At 38.4% G+C, this 20,920-nt stretch overlaps 1 protein-coding gene across 1 annotated transcript in view; it reads right to left on the bottom strand.

Annotated features, from left to right (window-relative positions):
• Positions 1-8,156: 8,156 nt before the first annotated feature.
• ZNF568 (zinc finger protein 568) overlaps positions 8,157-20,920 on the bottom strand; it is a 154,372-nt gene continuing 141,608 nt past the window's right edge. Inside the window, exon 9 of the mRNA XM_053210209.1 lies at positions 8,157-9,479. Coding sequence (XP_053066184.1) covers positions 8,563-9,479 — 917 coding nt within the window. The 3' untranslated portion in view covers positions 8,157-8,562. The remainder of the gene's footprint in view (positions 9,480-20,920) is intronic.

The following is a 20,920-nucleotide window of genomic DNA, read 5'->3' on the forward strand; positions in this document are numbered from 1 at the left end:
TCATTTCCTGCCAACGTGTAGGGCCAAGCAGTAAAAGGATAGAAAAAAAAGCAATGGGACTCCCTATATGTTCTTGGAAACACAGATCCTGTGGTCAAAGAGGATTTTCCTCCCTTGGAATTTTAGGAACTGGCCCAGCTGTCTCTGTTGTCACTATTATTGCTGCAATGGGATTGCTGGGGGCCTTTCTGGTATTTTGTGGTACAAAATATCTCACTTTCCTATGAGATTTTCTTCTTCAAGACTTCCTGTAGCTTCTTAGGTGACAACCTTCCATATGCTTTCCATCTTCCATCTTGACATTTGTTTCTACTGTTATGGCCCCTTCCATCCTCTGTTCTTTTGATTTTGTACTTTGTTACTGTCATTTTAACAAGACTTTAGGGAGACAGCAGAAATAAGCACATATACAGTAACTAATCTTTGTGTCTTCACTTCTCTAGTAATTCTGCTTGTTTAGTTATCCTATGTGGATCCTCCCAGTTTTATGTTGTCACACTTCCACAATAATTGTCGCAATATGTTGATTTCTGAGATGTGCCAAGTAATCTTTAAAAGCAGTCAAGATTATGGATAACTGTTATTGCCAGTTTCTACCCATACTCAGAGGAGTTTCCCTCTTGAATATTAGCAGACAAAAAATATTTCCTCTTTGGATTTCCTTCCTTATAGGAGTCTATGCCTGAAAGCAAAGAGTCAATTCCACAATAGAATGTTGTTGCAATTGTATTAATATACAATAATAGGGGGTGACTGTGTGGCTTGGTTGGTTGAATGTCTGACATCAATTCAGGTCATGTTCTCACAGTTTGAGTGTGAGTCCCCCCACCCCCTACCCCAGGCTTGCTGCTGTCAGTGTAAAGCCCACTTTAGATCTTCTGTTCCCCCCTCTTTCTCTGTCTCTCCCTAGCTCCCACCCACGCTCTCACTCTCAAAAATAAAGACTAAAAAAATTTTTTTGAAGAAAAAAAGTTACAAGAATGGAAAATTCATGACTCTAGATGATAGTAATAAAAACAGCAGCTTTTTTTTTTTTTTTTACACAAGAGTATGTGTATTACCATCCTCATCAACAGTTTACAGGTCATTCAGGATCTATTCTGAACATTTTATACATATTAATTTATCAAATTGATGATTATTTGCACATTTTGAAGTAGTCCTATGAGGGGGGCACCTGGATGGTTCAGTCAGTTAAGTATCCGACTTTTGAGTTTTGGCTCAGGTCATGATCTTATAGTTTGTGAATTTGAGCCCTGAGTCAGGCTCTGTACTGACAGCATGGAGCCTACTTGGGATTCTCTCTCTATTCTTCCCCTGCTCACTCACTCTCTCTCAAAAATAAACTTTAAAGAAAAAGCAGCCTCACGAGTAGTTTGTTGATGGGTAGGCATTAAAAACATTTTTTTTCATTTTATTTATTTTAGAGAGAGAGCATGAACAGGGAGGAGGGGCAGAGGAAGAGAGAGAGAATCAGTAAGCTCCATGCTGAGCAAGATCCCATGACCCTGGGATCATGACCTGAGCTGAAATCAAGTCGGATGCTCAATGGACTGAGCCAGATGGGTGGGCATTTTTCAAGCACACATAAGTTTTATATAAATTGAGAATATGCTGAGCCATGAAACACATTCCAAAAGGATTAGAATCATATAGGGTATGACCATCACAGTAACAATTGATTCAATGAAGAATCATCAATGGATTTAAAAAAAAATTTTATTTATTTTGAAAGAGCATGCAAGCACATGAGGACAGGAGGGGCAGAGAGGGAATCCCCAGCAGGCTCTGTGCTGACAATATGGGGCTGGATCCCATAAACCACGAGATCATGGCCTGAGCTGAAATCAAGAGTTGGATGCTCAACCAACTGAGCCACCCAGGTGCCCCTCATCAATGGATTTTAAACATATGATGGAGAATGGGATATCTATCTTAATCTAAAAGCACCTTCCTGCATACTACTTACTACAAAGAAAAAAATATTCTTTCCAGTGGAGAAACCTGGAAAGCACAATCTTAGGTAGTTGAAGTTACCATCACTAATAAGACAGTCACACCATATACTCCCTGACATAATGCCTGGAAGAGATACAGTATTTGTCAAAAATTCATAAATGCAGATATACATATTCTGAACCTAATCATGAGGAAACATTTAACTCAAATTGATGTAATTCATCACAATAAGAAAATCTTATTTTTTAAAGATAAATTTAAAGAATACTAAAGTAGAACAAATCAGAAAAGGAGTGTGAGATTGTTGAACAGATCATCTCTTTTATATATCAAGGGGTTCCAAAGAAATTTATAAAAGTACTCCAGCAGAGAACAGCCAAGGGTGGAGAGCAGTGTGACAGGATCACTATGACTTATGCAAGGAGGATCTAGACCTCTTTCTAATACTCAAGTTCCATCCAAACAATCAGAAACTAGGGACAGCAAGTTGGGAGATGAGAAAGAGGACCAGAAAGGCAGAAGCCATGTCTTCTTTCCTCATCTGGCATCTCACCCACCCTGCAACATGCCTGAGCTAAAGGAGGGAAGTCCCCCATCCATAATGCTTACAGTTTTGATTTATATGGTGGACTCAGGGTATGGTCTGTCCATGATTTCATCCAGGGTCATCAAATGTACTTGTTCCACCAGATTCAGTGGGATGATGGCAGACAAGAATGAATCTGTCATATCATCCCAAATTGTGATTTCTCATTACAATCCACATACTTCACCTGGACTCCACTGCAGGTGGGAGTTAGAATGCAATCTAGGTTCCACCAGGCACTACCTGAACCTTGGAGGTGGAGGAAGTGAGCATAATGGGGTGGTGGTGGCATAGGGATAGGATTCGCAGTGGCAGGAGTGACTGGTTCCCCTTAAGCAGCTGTTGAAGTTTCTAGCTTCCAGTCCTTAGAACATTAGGTGATGAGCATAAAGTGGCAGTAGCAGATTTTCTTGAACAGTACTACATTCAAGTACTGTTCAAGAAACTATGTATCTGAGCTTTTGTATTTTGTATCTGGGCCTTTATCCTGTTATTTTCCGGATTGTACAGCCCTGAAGTCTAATTCCTTGGCCTTCTGAAAATTCTTCAAATTACAAAATATCCTTTATTCAATTCCTTGCTAAAACATATAGAAATGATCTTATCTGCAATGGTTTTGTAGTTCATGAATGGACTTCAATGAATAAACTGTATAAAAACACAACACAGCATATAAAAATTAGGTATTTTTCAAGTTTTAGATCTCACATATTGTCAATAAGAAAAATTACAGAAATACGTATCATTTGTTTCCTAGAAACCCATATTATGTGCCATTTGTGTGTACACCTAAGTATTGGTTTTACAGATAGTACATGCACCAAGTTATTGCCTCTTCAGACACAGGGGGAAGAGCAGGACTGAAGGGAAAAGAGAAGACTTATTTATGAAATGATTTACTTCTTTTATAAAATTTTAATAAAAAACAATTAGATGTCTAGTTAGTAGGCACCAGTCACACAGGTGCTACTGTTTTTCTGAATTATTTTAGTCAAGAAAATTTAACATAAACAAGAAAGTTTGGAAAAATTAGAATTCTGGAACAATACCAGAAAAGTAGATATCATACATCAAAAAGGATACCTAAATGTGGCCTGTTGCTTGTTGTGTAAAGTTTTATTGGAACACAGCCATGCCCATTTTCTTACATTCAGGATTTCTCAACTTCAGCACTGATATTTTGGACTAGATAATTCTAAAAATTTTTTTCCCAATGTTTATTTATTTATGAGAGAGAGCACAAGTGGGGAAGGAGCAGAGAGAGAGGGAGACACAGAATCTGAAGCAGGTTCCAGGCTCTGAGCTGTCAGCACAGTGCCCGACACGGGGCTTGAACCCACCAACCATGAGATCGTGACCTGAGCTGAAGTCAGACGCTTAACCTACTGAGCCACCCAGGCACCCCCAGATCTGTTGTAAGGGACTGTACTATGCATTACAGGATATTCAGAGCATCCCTAGCCTTTACCCACTAGATGCCAGCAGCCCTCCCCCTCAAACTGACAAACAAACATCTTTCTGGACACTGCCCAGTGTCTCCTGGGATTAAGAGTAGGACAGGTAAAAACTACCCCTGGTTAAGAACCCTGGTTTATGTATGTTTTCACACTACAAAGGCAGAGTAGATTCTGTATGACCACAAAGCCTGAAATATTTACTATCTGGTCCTTCACAGAAAAAGTCTGTTGATTTCTTTTGCCATTAAAAAAGGTAAAAAATACATGCTAGACTAAGAAAACCAACTGCAAAGTATGTAACAAAACAAGGTTTCTACAAACTCCTTCAAAAACTACTCCAATTTAAAAAATGGAATACATAAAAACAAGGAATTCACAGCAACATTAGGCATGATGTTTTAGACATGATAAACGCTCAACCTCAACGACAGTTAAGAAAATGCAAATTAAACGCGCTTTTTTTTCTTCACTCAATTTAACAAAAGATTCATTCTTCATTGAAGTTGTTGGGAATGGGCATATATTTCTAGATTAATGGCGAATTTCAGAAAATAAGGCATTAACTACTACATTTAAAATACACTATGTTGTAAAGCAAGGAATCCAACTGGTGGGAATCCATCCACTCAACAGAAGCACCAACAGGAAATAATACATGTGTAATAAAATTGTACAATTAATTATTTGTAAAATAACAAATCTGAACTGGTGGAAGATTGGGCTGCATATTATGTTTTGTCTTTATGATGTAGGAGTCTAAAAGCTAAAAAGTTACACTTGTAGGCACTGACTGGAAGGAAGCCCAGTCATGTTAAGTTACGAAGTGAGAAAAGGAGATTGCACCTTAATGTGTAAGCATGATCCTGTTTAAACTATGCTACACTACACATACACACCACCACCACCACCACCAAAGCAAACTTCTTAGATGTGGGCATGCTTCTTGAGTATGGCAAAAAGCATGGAAGGCTTTTGTAATGGCAATTAAGAGAACCTGGGGTTTTTGTTTTTAAGATTTATCCATTTTTGAGAGGGCAAGCAGGGGAAAGGCAGAGAGGGAGACCGAGAATCCCAAGCAGGTACCATGCTGAAAGTCACCTGACACGTGGCTTGCTCAAAACTCAACCGTGAGATCATGACCCAAGCCCAAATCAAAAGATGCTCAGATGCTCAACTGACTGAGCCACCCAGGCGCTCCTAGTTTTTTTTTTTTTTTTAGGTTTATTTATTTATAATCTCTACATCCAATGTGGGGCTCGAACTCATGACTGCAAGATCAAGAGTCGCATATCCTTCAGACTGAGCCAGCCAGGCACCCTGATAGTTTGTTATATAAAATTAGAATACAATTTTCAAGTGTTGAAAAAAGGAAAATGTATACATGGGCAAAAAATGAAAGAGAATCATCTCAATGTCAAAAAATATTAGAAATTATAATGAAACCAGTACCATGATCATGCCTGGTTTTGCCTATCTTTATTAATTCAATTCCTCCTAAGGGCAGAGCTTGTCCTCTTAGAACAGTACGTACAACTTTCAAGAAGAGACTTACGGAATAATTATGCTAGTACAGATAAAATTTAGCAATCATTTCCCCTTTAAAAAATGCTTGGGCGCACCTGGCTGGCTCAGTGGAGCATGTGACTCTTGATCTTAGGGTCTGGAATTCAAGCCTACATTGGGCATAGAGCATACTCAAAAAAATAAAAAATGCTTGGATTTTTATTATAAATTCTCCTCCAATGGGCTGACATTTAGCTATAATTGATTTACCATATAATGCATATTTACATTAAACTTATTTGAAGTATTATTTTCTAAAGTGCAAGACGTAAGTGGAATCGACTAGGGATTATTCCAAATGTGTCCACAGCCCATGAGGTCTGATTAAGTGGATAACTGCAGTGACTTCACAGCAGCTGAATATGCATATGCTCTAATAGTTTCTCAGTTACTACTTTGGGAAAAAGTTATTTTAGGGTCTAGTTTTCAACGTGTAACACTACATTTATACATTACTTAAAAATTAACTGGACAGATCAAGTCATGAATCATATTCTGGACAAAAAAACTCCCCAACAACCCTATTTTCTTCAATAGGCTGCTAGATTTAACTTATTTTAATATTCACATACAATGTGAATATTATTTTTTGGGGTGATTTGATTTGAATGTTATACTTTTCCAAAAAAATTTTTTTTTAATGTTTATTTTTGAGAGACAGAGTGTGATCAGGGGAGGGACAGAGAGAGACACAGAATCTGAAGCAGGTCCCAGGCTCTGAGCTGTCAGCACAGAGCCCAACTCGGGGCTTGAACTCCAACCATGAGATCATGACCTGACCTGAAGCTGGATGCCTAACCAACTGAGCAACCCAGGCACCCCTCCAAATTTCTTAAAAGTGTTATGCTAGCCTCACAGCTGTGACTCTTTGTACCTTGAACAGTTAGAAGATTTTATCTGTTAGATATTCTGATATGAGAGGAATCAGTTTATTGATTCTTTATTCAGGAAAATATCTTTCAGGATTTCAGACATGCTTTAAAAAGATGAATATAAACACACAGTATAAAATGCTGAATGTAAAAAAAAATTTTCCCATGTCTTACTAATTCAAAGTAGAATATATGTATATACATGTCTAAAAAATATTTAATAAAATAATGTTTTACTACAATTTCAGATATACCATAAAAAGAAGCCGAATATAAACATTTCCCCAATTTACTAAATTAAAGGTGAATAAATATGTGTATATACATACAAAAATATTTTTTTCTAGGACTCTGATATATCATAAAAAAGTGAGTATAAACTTAAAACTGATATGCATGAAGTTTCTCATTTTACTCAAAGTCCAGGAACAGGGCAGTTCCACACTGTTTCATCAGCTCAACAATGTCAAGGATGCAGGTAATTCCAATCTATCCCCTGTGCCAATCTCGGCCTCTTACTCATGTGGTAGCAAAATGGCCACAGTTCCAGGTATTACACATACAGACATGCATCCTGGGTATAAGAGGACCATTTCCTCCTACTTTGTTAGGAAAGAAAATTTAACATAAAGCCTGCGTATAACTTTTGCTCAGATCTTCTATGTCCAATTATTAAGCAAACTAGGACAGCAAGAGCTAGACTTCAGATGGGCAGTCCTGGCAAAGGGAAAATGGCTAACACCAATGGGTAGGTAACCAACAGTGTCTGCCACAACTGTACTGCCTTATTTCTTTAAAATTCCATTTTTGTAGTTACATATCCTCTCATTCATGATGCTTGAGGGTTTTTTACTTTCCCATTTCAAAAGTGTTCAAGGTTTTTGGTTTGTTTTGCTTTGCACTTATTTTGTTAGAGCTTTTCTACACACCAGAGATGAATATTTATTCACTCCCTCATTCCTCTGATTTCAATGTGTGTTTACAGGGGACCTATTAGAACAGGCAGTGCACCAAGTACTGACAATGAATCCTGGCCATTAATCATCTCCCATTTTCTACCCATATTGAAAGAAATTATTTTCCTGGGTATAACTTTGTTTCATCCTACAAATGTTAATGCGTAGTTGTCCCTCTGTCATTCATTTCTAATTGTAATTTGCCTTGATTTCCTTTCCCCTAGTGAAGCAAGAAGGCAAGGAGAATGAAAACTTCAGTTTTTAATTTTTCTCCAGAAGGAATTACCTGACATTCAATAAAAAGATGACGTTAGATGTTCCTATATTCACTGCACACATAAGGCCTTCCTCTCATACGATCTCCATCCACAAGTATAAAAATAAAGTAATAAAAGCAGCTCTTATTTAACACACTTTCGATATGAGCCACACAGTATTCTAAGGGATATTATGTAATTATTTAATCTTCACAATGCTAACAAGATGGTGCTAATATTGCTAATTTTTAAGTGAGAAAATTTAGACCTAATTAAGTCATTTGCCCATGAGTGAAAATGGTGAAGGCAAGTAAAGACTGAGCATTGGTTAAGTCCTGTCCCACTATAATTCAGTTCAGGTTATTTTTAGAGGTTAAGCTTGCAAATATTTAACAAGATTTGAGTGGGATAGAATAACCTGCTGCATTTTTAACATTACTATAGCCTTTCCCAAGCATGAATTACCAGATGAGTAACTTAAGCTAAAGCAAATCTGTCTCCTATATATATGACATTTATATTAAGAATCCTCTGATTTCCCACAGGGTAAAAATGATCCTGATGCTGAGAAATGTCTGTAGTACTGTCACTGACACATTAACTGCCTTCCAAAGCCTTCCCACTTTCCTCACATTCATGAAGTTTTATCACTTTTACATTAATTGAACACTGATGGTCCAATAAATTTTGAAACATAAATAGAACCCTCCCAACCACTAACATTTATCAAATAGCAGTAACATGTCAAATAAATTCTGGCCCTCAAAAAAGGCCTTGTATCCACAGTATGAACTCTGATATTAAGTTATCCTCAAATGCTTTCCCACATCCCTTAAAATCAGGCGGTAGGTTTGTGTTTAACTAGTAGGACTTTGCAGATATCAATAAAATTTTGAGCCTTCCCACATGTCTTCATTCACTCCTCTGTCCTGTATGAATTCTTTGATGTTTACTAAGGTGTGAGCCACGAATAAAGGCCTTCCCACATTGCTTACATTTGTAAGGTTTCTCACCAGTATGAATTTTCTGGTGTCGATTAAGTTCTGAGCCACGACCAAAGGCCTTCCCGCATTCCTTACACTTATAGGGCTTTTCACCACTATGACTTCTCTCGTGATGAGTAAGTTCTGACTTTCGAATAAAAGCCTTCCCACATTCCTTACATTTATGGGGTCTCTCACCCGTGTGAACTTTCTGATGTCGAATAAGTTCTGTGCTACAAGTAAAGGCCATTTTACATTCCTTACATTTATAAGGTTTCTCACCAGTGTGAGCTCTCTGATGTCGAGTAAGTTCTGAGCCACGACGAAAGGCTTTCCCACACTGCTTACATTTATACGGTTTCTCACCAGTATGAACACTCTGATGTCGAAGAAGATGTGAATCAGAGATAAAAGCTTTCCCACATTCCTTACATTTATGAGGTTTCTCACCAGTATGAATTCTTTGATGTAGACTCAGTTGTGAGGCACAACTATATACCTTCCCACATTCCTTACATTCATAGCGTCTTTCACCAGTATGAGTTATCTGATGAAGACTAAGTTGCGTGTCATAACGAAAAGCTTTCCCACATTCCTTACATTTGTGGGGTTTCTCACCAGTATGGATTCTCTGATGTCGAAGGAGGTGTGAGGGTCGGGTAAAGGCTTTCCCACATTCTTTACATTCATAGTATTTCTCATCTGTATGAATTCTCTGATGTAAATTAAGTTGTGAAGTAGATGGAAAGGCCTTCCTACACTCCTTACATTTATAGGGTTTCTCACCTATGTGGATCTTTTGATGTTTACTAAGTTGTGAGCCAGAATGAAAGGCTTTCCCACATTCTTTACATTTATGAGATTTCTCACCAGTATTAATTCTCTGAGGTTTAGTAACTTCAGAGCCATGGATGTAGGCACATTTCTTACTTTCTTTACTTTTTTTGCTTTCATGAATTCTCTGATGCTTCATTAAGTCTGACCTACTATTAAAGGCTTTTCCACTTTCTCCACATTTACAGTCTTTTTCCTTATTAGGACTTCTTTCATGTTGACTATGGTGTGACTGGCACCTGACAGCTTCCTTACATCCCTTGCATTCATTGGTTTTTGCTCTAGTATAAATTGTCTGTAGTACTCCATGAACTGTGCACTGAACAGAAGCAGACTCTTCTCCAGAGGTTATTATGGCTTGTCTGAAATGTCCCTCCTGTTGTTTCTCCAAGTGGCATTTCATTTCTCTGTCATCTCTGACCCTAGTGCACTCAAGGTGAGAACTTTCAAGTCTTTTTATCTTCAGTTGCAATGATTTAATTTCATAACTGTCTGTCTTTGGAAATAAATTATTGGTTTCTCCTCTGGACTCCCAATCTGTAAGATAACAAGAAAGAAAATAGGATGTATTTTCATGTGGCAGGAGACATGAAAGTTCTAAGGTAGAAATGACAAACTAAAAATAGTGAATAATTTAAATAGTGAAACACAGCAGTGAAACTAAAAAAACAAAACAAAACAAAACACCCCAGATTGCAGGGAGGGGATGAGAATAGAGAAAATGAGGGGAATTTGTGAAGAAGTAGTTCTTCACCTCTGGCAAAAATCGGAATTAGCAAAGGAACATTACAAATATGACATTCAGGAATTGCCTAAGACCAACTAAATGAGAAATCTAAAGGCGTAGGACATTATATCTAACAGCAAGTCCTCTCATCTCTAGCTTCAAAATATATCCAGGTTTTGACTCCTTCTATCAGCATCTCTACCACCTTGTCCAAAGCCATCTTCTCACCAAAGCTAATACACTTCTCTAAGTGTAGGTCTCCCTACTTCCACTGTTGCTGTGCTATATCCCATACCTAACACAGTAGCCAAAGTGTTCTTGTTAAGTAAGTTAGATCAGGCCTTTCTTCTGCCTAAAATTCTCCACTGGATTTCCCTGTTGAGCAGAGCAAAAGTCAAAGTTCTTATGAGGTCTACAAAACCTTCCCTGAACCTGTCTTGCACTACCTCTGTCTGACCTCATTGCTGATCTCTCTTTAGCACACTTTGCTCCACTCCCTGACCAACGGGATGGTCTTCAAACCTGTGAAGCACACCCCTCCTTCAGAATCTCTGTCGGCAAATATTTTCCCTAAGATATTAATATGGCTTGTTCAATTACTCCATTTTGACCTCTACTCAAACTTGAGACCACTCTTTACAAATCAGGTCCCTCATGACTCTACTTATTTTTTGCAATGTACTTATCATCACATGCCATTTTATCTATTTCTCCAACATTATCATGAGAACTTTCAAATATAAAGAAAAATTAAAAGAATTGGGACAGTGAACTCCCATATCCCCAAAACTTAGATTCTACAATAAATATCTGGCTCTACTTGCCTTATCACATATCCTTCTATCTCTCCATCCATCCACCTTGCAGACATCAGTATATATACCTCTAAACTCCAGAGATATTATACTTTGTTTACTTCTGTACTGTCTGTCTGCCCTTCACTGTATCTGCAGAGTAAATACTCTTTGATGAATGAAAGACCACTGGCATTTTTATTAATCTCTCTCAGTGATTCAGAGGCAACTCAAAGTGTGTTTGTATACAGTACAGTTTAAATACAGTACATCCCATCTGTGCTTACAATAAAATACAAAATTCCTTACCAGACCTGCAAAACTCTGCATTATCTGGACCCTACTTCCCTATTCACTGTCATTTTAAGATGCTCTCCCGTTCACTCACCAGTACCTACTCTACTGGCCTCCACTGGACCCCTATATCATACCAATTACATTCTCATCTTAGATTTTTAGGAAATGCTCATCTCCAATGAATGCTCTGCTCCAGATTTCCTTCATGGCCAGTTTCTTTCATTGTAAATATCTTTATTTTCTGTCAAGTACCCTGTTCTTTGCCTTCATAATCTCTTCCTCAATTCTGGAATTACACATTTGTTCATCGGTTTATCTACCGGGATAATTTCTCCCAAGGTGGCCTAGAACCAGCATAATACATATTTCACTCACCATTATATAATCAATCCCTAGCACATAGTTCAATTAATGTTAACTAAATACTAAAGGATACTCCAGTGGAAATAAAGGGAAACATGCTGCAGATAATGACATTAGAAGAGTGAGAATGAGAGTAATCACTTCATGTTTTATTTAACAGATGTGGGGAATGTCTTCTGGCCTCTGCTCCTTCCCAGCTTCACTGCCTTCTCTACAGCACTTCCCAAGTGCATGGCGGTAAGGCACAAACAAGCCAGCATCATTAGTGTATCTGTACATGTCTTATACCAGTCCCCTACAAGACTGGTATCTTTACACAACAATGAAAATCTTTCATGTAATTCTGAAAAAATTCTAATGGAAACTGAGGATACTATGGCAACCATTTATATGAAGTCGTAATGTGTTGAGACAAAGAACACAATTTGCTAGTCCCACAATTAGTCCCACAATTTGCTAGTTGTATGACACTGGACCGTTACTTAGCTACTTGGAAACCAAGGAGGCTGAGACAAAGGGAGATGCTCGGGTAAGTTGTCAGAGCTGTGTACAGGCACCCTGTTGCTTGGGATAGTCCCTTTGTTCTTGCTAAGGTCCAGGGTAGTTGGACCTTAGCCAAAAGCAAGTTGCAGAAAAGACAAACAGTTGGGAAATCTAGAGAGATAAACCTAGAACAACTGGTAAGAAAAAATTGTTCTGTGATTAATGTATGGTCTATATCTGCAATCGAATGAAAATACCACTTACACTGGGGAATGCTATAAGGCTGTCCTTCAGAGAAGGGCACTAAAACTAAGGTCTATATAGACTGGTAAAATAATGTTGGCATTTTATGCTGTATGGAAAGTTCCAGACATCAGGTGTCAGAAGATGCTGTTATTTTAAATATTTTATAAAAACAATCTGGTAGAAAGGGAAAACTGTAAAAAGCATGGGTTGGAATAAAAAATTTGGACCTTAAAGGAACGTTCAAATCAAAAAGTAATATCCATCAAGGATGCTCCCATTGTTCCTACCCTGCACAATCACTCCTCATGCTACAGAATCATTCCTCTACATTGATCTTTAATCACTCCATTTTCCCTACTCCATGGTCTCATTCTAGCACAATGCAAAATCATCTTGACTTCCCCAACAGCCTCCTAGCAAGTTTTACCATTTTTACTCACGAACCCTCTGATTCAATCCCTAAAGGACATCCAATCCAATCATGTCCCTATCTTGTTTACAACCTCCAATGGCTGCCAAGTGTCCTCAAGGAAAAAACTCTAAACTCCTAGACTTGGTGAGAAGGCCCTGCATGATGTAGACCTCCATTCAGGTCTTCCAGGACACCCACCCAAGGCTTTCTCTCCTTGGTGCCTTCAATGAAGAGATTCCTCTACCTGGTATAGCATTCCCACCACACCTCCTGGATCCTACTACTCATCCTTCCAGCTTCATATCATGTGTCACAATCTGAAAAGTCTTACCAGTCTGATAATATTGCCCCAAATCTTCTCTCACAGCAGTGCCTTACCTATAACCATTTCCCCTAAAAACACATTCATTTCTCTGGCCATTGCATAGCCAGGTTTCTAAAAAAGAAAACTTATAGCATTGTCAGTGATTAAGAATTTAAATCAGCCCTTAAGTCCTCTGCAGGCTCCTGGTAAGACTGGCTCTTCCTTGTCTGAACACTGCCCATTAATTCAAGATTTATGATTCAAGGAAATGCCCAGAAAGAGCCCCAAGTGTTAAACTATAATCACACTTGGCCCCTCTCTACCAAACACACTATTTCCAGAAGGGGCCTATTAATAAGACAATCTCTTATTTTGCCCTACAAGGTCATTCTCATGCCCTGTGAGAATAATTCCAGCAGGCCTAGCATCCTTCCTAACCCTAGCTACTTCCTAGGTTATTCATTGTTATCTTTTAGTTCCTTCCATTGTTTTCTAGAATCCTTTTTATACAACCGAAATAGCACTGACTCTAAAAGCTAGGTACCATGCTTTTTTCACCTAAACATTATAGCATTGCTTCAAAAATGTTTTACAAAAAATATTTAGGGGTGCCTGGGTGGCTCAGTTGGTTGAGCATCTGACTTCAGCCTAGGTCATGATCTCTTCGTTCCTGAGTTCGAGCCCCATGTTGGGTTCTGTGCTGACAGCTCAGAGCCTGGAGCCTGTTTCAGATTCTGTGTCTCCCTCTCTCTCTCTGCCCCTCCCCCGCTCATGCTCTGTCTCTCTCTCAAAAATAAATAAACATTAAAAAATGTTTTTAAAAATATTTAAAATGCTGAGGTTTCTGTATCCCAATTGTGGTAGTGGTTATATAAATATACACATCATAAAATCACAGTAACCTAAAAGAACAATAAAAATTAAAATTAAAAAATGAGTGTATGTGAACATCAGTGAATTCTGAATTAGGTCTATCTATAGTTTTGTTACTACTATTGTGCCAACATCAATTTCCTGGTTTTGACAGTGTACTAAGATTAGGTAAGATGTTATCATTAGGGAAAGCTGGGTGAAGGGTACAAGGGAACTCTCTGTAGTATTTTTGTAATTCCTTCTGAGTCTTAAATTATTTTGAAATAAAAAGCTAAAAAGAAATGGTAGCAGTTATAAGTATGTATGTCTAATAACAGAGGCCCAAAATACATGAAGCAAAAACAGAACTGAAGAAAAAAAACAGACAATTCAACAAATTGAGGACTTCAGTGCTCTACTTTCAATAATGGATAGCTCAACTAGCCAGAAGATCAACAAGGAAACAGAAAACACACTTTTAAATAACCAAAGGGCAAAGAAGAAATCACAAGAGAAATTAGAAAATACTTTCAAGTTGGGTGAAAGGAAAACTTAATATACCAAAACTTATGGGATACAGTTAAAACAGATCCTAAAGGGAAATTTGCAGCTTATATGCCTATATGAAAAAACAAAAAACAAGAAATATCTCAAATCAGATTTTGGAACTAGACAGAATCAAGTAAACCCAAAGATACCAGAAGGAAGATAATAATAACGATTAGAGTGGAAATGAACAAAACAAAAGAAGAAAAATAGGGAAATCAATGTAAGTTTAAGCTGGTTCTTTGAAAAAGCTCAACAAAACTGGCAAACTTTTAGCTAGAAAAAAAGAAAGACTAATACTGATATCAGGAATAAAAGAGGGATATCACAACCAACCTTACAGAAATAAAGGGTGAGGGCTGGGTGTGGGGATTGATTGCTTATGGGTATGGGGTTTCATTTTGGGGTGATGAAAGGTTCTAAAATTAGACTGTTGTCACAGGTGCAAACTCTGAATATACTAAAAAACCACTGAACAGTACACTTTAATCAGAGGCAAATATGAGGAAGGGTAGCAACAGTGATAACTGGAGTGAAAATTTGAGGCTTTGTGCTGAAACATCCTTCCTTCTCCAGATCTCAGGCCTTTTCAGTGAGCTTTCCTACTAATAACTCAGATGTGATGCCTTCTCATAGGCTCCCTAGGTGACCACCTGCCACAGTCTTCCCAATAGGAGTCACTATTACTCACCTGGGCACCATTCTTTTGTTTCCTTACTCTTAACCATCCAGGGCTCCTTCCCCTGCTCCAATAAGGAGATCACATTTGGCTTACAATCAGAAAGTCCTGCTCAAAAAAAAAGGCGGGCGGGGGTGGGGGTGGGGGTGGGGGGACGACAAAGTTATGTTAGGCGTGTACCGGAATTAAAATCAGTCCATGATTTTCAAGGAAGAGTAAATAAGTTAAGAGTCAACAAAAGGGGTATAAGTCACAGGTACAAAAAAGATAAAAGTTGTCCAACGGAGCAGCCAATTTCTAACTTCATATGGGATAATCCTTTCCTTGTGAAGCAAGAATCATCAATTCAGCCAGGCAATGTGAAAAGCACTCATGAGAAATTCTTAAGAGAACATAAAATTCCAGAAGTCCAATTCTGAATTTTAGGGGGCTCAAAAACTTACCCAGTGAGATCAGGTTGTTATAATTCTCCAACATTACATCTCGGTACAAACCCTTCTGAGAAGGGTGCAAGCATTCCCACTCCTTTTGAGAGAAGTAAATGGCCACATCTTTAAACTTGAAGCCCTGAAACCACAGATAAATACACTATTTGTGAAAATAATGGACAAAATCTTTACAATGGAATTAAAAAAATGGAAAAAGAAATTTAGTAAGGTGACAACATTAGTAAGGTAACAGGCTGTGCTGGGCCCTTTAATACAGGTGGTTCAGTGTGGAAACAAGAGTGATCAGAGCATACACCATTCTTGGTGCACACATCATGCTTGACCATGACTGTAACTACATAAGTAACCTCTTGACACTATCTCCTTCCATTATCTCCCGAGGTTTGGGAATAACCAAAGTTCATACGACTGGTGTTTCCCAATTAAACTATATACACATACAAATACACGGCACACTGTGTTCACCACACGACACTTGTGACTATCTCCTTCCCCAGTATTCTCCTTCTCCCAATAAAGAAATACTTTTTAAAAGTCTGAATCATTCAAAAATATTTTATAAAATTTCTATTTTCTGGAGCACCTGGTTAAGCACTCAATTTAGGTCAGTTAAGTGTCCGACTCTTGATTTTGGCTCAGGTCATGATCTCATGATTCATGAGTTCCAGTCCCATGTGGGGCTCTGCACTGACAGCGTGAAGCCTGCTTGGGATTCTTTCTCTCCCTCTTTCTCTGCCCCCCCCCCCCCGCGCTCTCTCAAAATAAATAAAATTTTAAAAATGTGTATTTCTGAAAGTAGGATTTGAATATAACTTGGTGATTTAATAATTTCTTAAAAACTCACGTTCATAAAAATGCCAGAATATTAAAACCTATTCACTTTTCCATGTCATGAAAAATTCTAAAATAGACATCATTTTTACTGGCTATATGACAACCCATCTTATACATTCAATGTTCTCACTTTGGGGTACTAGGCTGCATAGGTTCTCTAAAGTTCTTTTGCAGTATGAGTCTTTACTTCTCAACAATTTATACATCTGGTTGTACTGTTCCTATACTTTCCTTGTTCCTGATCTGCCAGAACTAATGGAGGAAGATCCAGACTCAGAATGAAACAACCCAAGATGAGCATACGCTACGTAAGTTCAAAATGGACTGACTTATTGGTGTCTACAAGGCACAGACTTCTTGGAATATCACGTAACTCCATACACTCAATCTATCATATCTCTATCATAACCCCAGTCTTAAAATGAAATCTCAGAGAGTTACAGATTTGGGAAAATACTGTAACAAATCAACATCAATTACCTTCTTGTCTAATTAGAAAATCAAGTTTGCAACATGGGTTCCTACTTAACCACTTCATGAAAATCCCACTTTAACAAGGAAGGTATAATATTTTCAGCAAGGATTTCTACTCCATCAGTATTCCTGGTGAAAGGATATGCATTTAAGGAATGCTAAGTGGTTTGCTGAATGAATATTGAAACACCTGTAAAACAGAGGAACACTTATGGGACAGCAGCCTTTGGTAACATCACTCACTGGAATGGATAACAAGTAAGTTCTTTGGAGGGGCTCAGGAAAGCACTAAGTTTCAGGAAAAAGAAATCCACTGCTCAAATCTTTAAAATGAAAATGCATTCAATGAAGGAGGGGAGAAACATCAATTCACATAAATAATAGCTTTAGGGTTGCAAAAACAGATCATTTGTTTCTCAGGTTGATCCTACAGAAATGCATAACTTAAGAAGGCAACGGAGGAAGAAGCAAAAGCGGTCTTGAGTCATGGGACTGACTTCAGAGTCCTCAAAGACAGAGAATAAATTTTCCTCCCCTCTCCTGTTCTAATCTTCCTGCTAGTGACAGCTCTTCTCTCTTTCTCTCTCTCTCTCACACACACATACAAAGTCTGCCTTTCTTGATTTGAGGAAGAATAACAAAACCTTGCCTTCCAGAACCCCAGAGAATCCAACTGTACATAATGTGTTTAGAGGAAATGGCTTTCCCAGCAGATATGAACTCAGAAGGGCCTGTTCTGACATGCCCCAGGCAGATCTTTGTTCTACAACCTGGAAGACACTGAACTCCTCAATCATGGGTGCATCCCAAAGACAGGATGGAGCCCCCAGGCCCAGGAGCACTGAATACTTGGACAGTCCCAACCCTGGATAACAGTTTCTGCAACAGAAATCTCCAGCCTCTCCCTGGCTTAACAGGCTCAGTGTATTAGGTACCTCTTTAGCTTTGTTCCCACATCCCAGAACTAGGGTTCTTAGAACCCCAACTGAAACTTCTTTTCACAAAGACCTTGCCCAGAATCACCAATACTGAGTCAGACAACCCACCAGGATCAGCAGGTCCTTAGTAGTCTTGGCAGAGCTCAACCACCTGGATGCAAGTTGCAATGGCTTTACAAGAAACCACAATTCTCAGAATCTTTGTGGCCAACACATTCTGGTTCCCAACCAAGATCACCATGGCTTTCCTGCCTGACATTACCCTTTCTCACTGCTACCCCTAGCCTTATTGCTGATAGTGTTCACGTCATCTCAAGTACAATTACTGCATATTAAGCACTTTAAGTTTATGGTGCTTGTATGTATGAATCTTTACGAGAGGCCCACAAATCCTAATTCAAAGGAAACTTTAGCTCAGAGAAGTAAAGTCATTTACTCAAATTTGCAGTTAGTGGTAGCATTGCTGGCTTTTGAATCTAGATTTAGATTTCTCCAACTCTGAAATTGATGGTCTTCCACTTCTGACTGTTACAGATGCAACCAGGGATTTCTGAAGATCCTTTAAAAAAAATCCTGAACTGGGCTCTCCACTTTGGGGAGCAGAAAATGCTTAGTCTGCTCTGTTTGTCACTACAAAGCACAACACTCTGTGAAGGGAAATCAGAGGTAGAAGGGAAAGGGAGGAAAGCAGCAGTTCTATAAACAAGACTCCGTTATCCAAAAATGTCAAAATCCCCCATGACTCCGGCTCAGTGGGGGCACTCGGGGACATGATGATTTAGACCCAGCACCTGCCTTAAAAAGCTCAGAATCAGGGAGGAAAAACAGAAAAAAGGAGACAATCACAGGACATCAAGCTCTGTGGAAGACTGGTTATCATGATCAAATTACCAGGTGAAAAATAATGTTCTGAATATTGAAAACATTTTGGGATGCAGTGATGATCTGGTAAAGAAGGAAAGTAATCTTCAGAAGCTAAAATTAAGTCAAACTGGGAACCAAGAGGAGTGTGCTGAGCCACTGACACTTATTTTACCAGAGAACCTCTGCTGAGCCCAGATGACCATGAGCTTTGACACTCAAAGAATGGGGGGAGAGGAGACCAAGCCTATCGCTGGTCAAGATGGAAGTCTAAAAGGTTCTGCACTGCAAAGTCCTGGGAACTCTAGGACCATGCCCTCAAAATAAGAAAAAGTAGAAGCAACACTCCCATTCTTGAGTACTGCAAAGAAAATGGCCTGACTTGGATCCTGACAGGACAGGACAGGACAGGACAGGAAAGGAAAGGAAAGGAGAGAAAAGAAAAGAAAAAACATTTTCCCGAGGAACTATAACCACAAGTCAGCCTTCCCACAGCTGTGTGGCTCACATGCACATTACTAAGGTGACTCTATAAAACATGCCATCTATAAACCTACTTTAAGGTGGCTTTGGTTTTGCAGTGCTCTTGGCAGAAACAAACACAGACCTGGCCTAGAGAACAATCTTCAACCAGGCCTTCAGAATCCCTAAGTAGAATTCCAAGGAAAATGACCCAAATGTCAAAAATAATAAAACAGCATAACACTGTGAATACACTAAGTACCACTAAACTGTATACTACAAAATGGATAATTGTATGTTATGTGAATTTCACCTAAATACAAAACTAAATAAAAAGAAAACATGCAAAGAGGGCTATTTCCAGGATCAGAGAGTCCGGAAAATCAGTCATGCAATTGTTGTAAATTTCCATTACAAACTTTCTGTAATAAAAATGTTAGGGGGAAAATATCACACCTGCAAAGATTCATATATTACATAGATAATGACAGGTATATTACAGAAAGGAGGTAAGATAGTGAGAAACAAAACCACAAAACGACAGGTAGATTTAAAAGGAAAAAGTACTTCTGGAACAAAAAAAACCCTAATATTTAAAATTAAGTCATATTATGGCTAGAATAAATATCTCTGAAAAGAAAATTACTGGACTAAAAGATATGAAAAGAGACTGTGCAGAATGCTATCAAGAAAGACAACGTGGGAAAGTGTAAGATATGCCAAGAAGATAAGTGAGAGGTTTAATAGGTACCTAACCAGAGTTGTAGAAGGAAAAAGTAGAAAGTACTGAGAAAAGGCAGTAATTGAAGACCTAAAGGGGGCACCTGGGTGGCTTAGTTGGTAGAGAATGCAACCCTTGATCTCGGGGTTGTAAATTCAAGCCTCACGTTGGGCATAGAGCTTACTTAAAACAACAACAACAACAACAAATTTCTTAAGGCTAAGAAATTTTCAAAACTGGCAAATGCAAGCATTATTCAGAAGCCCAAAGAGTCTCAAGGAGAATAAAAAGAAACCCCAGACAATTATATCAAAACTGCAGAGCATTAAAAACAAAGAGAATATATGAGAAACAATTTGAGATAAAAGATTATCTACCAAGAACAGCAGTCTTATTACCAAATGATTATTCAATAGCAACAATATAAACCAGAAGACAGCAGACTATCTCACCTGAAAGAAAATTATCTTTCACAATGGGAGCAAATAAAAACATTTTCAAAAAACCAAAAACGAAACCCTCCAGAAACTCATTAAAATATGTACTTCCATCTGAAGGAAAGTGATTCCAAGGTAGAAGTTTTAAGACATAAAAACAGTGAACAAACAATGTGGCAAACATGTGGACAACCTAAACTAACATTCAAATATAGAAAATAAGAAAAATGTTGTAGGGGTTAAACAAAGGGTAGGGGCGCCTGGGTGGTTCAGTTGGTTGAGCATTTGACTCTTGATTTCGGCTCAGGTCATGATCCCAGCATCATGGGATCAAGCCCTATGTCTGGCTCCACACTGAGCTGCTTAGGATTCTTTCTTTCTCCCTCTCCCTCCCTCTACCCTTCTCCCTTGCATGCTTGCTCACTCAAAAAAATAAAAAATTTAAAAAAGGGGGGATAGAATTAAAACATTTGACAATATAAATAATTTAATCAGTTGGAAGAGCCTAGTTCCTTATACTATTCAGCATCTTTATGTCAGATGCTTAACCAACTAAGCCACCCAAGCACCCCAA

Source organism: Acinonyx jubatus, chromosome E2 (genome assembly GCF_027475565.1).
Source record: "Acinonyx jubatus isolate Ajub_Pintada_27869175 chromosome E2, VMU_Ajub_asm_v1.0, whole genome shotgun sequence".
In the NCBI taxonomy this organism is placed as follows: Eukaryota; Metazoa; Chordata; class Mammalia; order Carnivora; family Felidae; genus Acinonyx; species Acinonyx jubatus.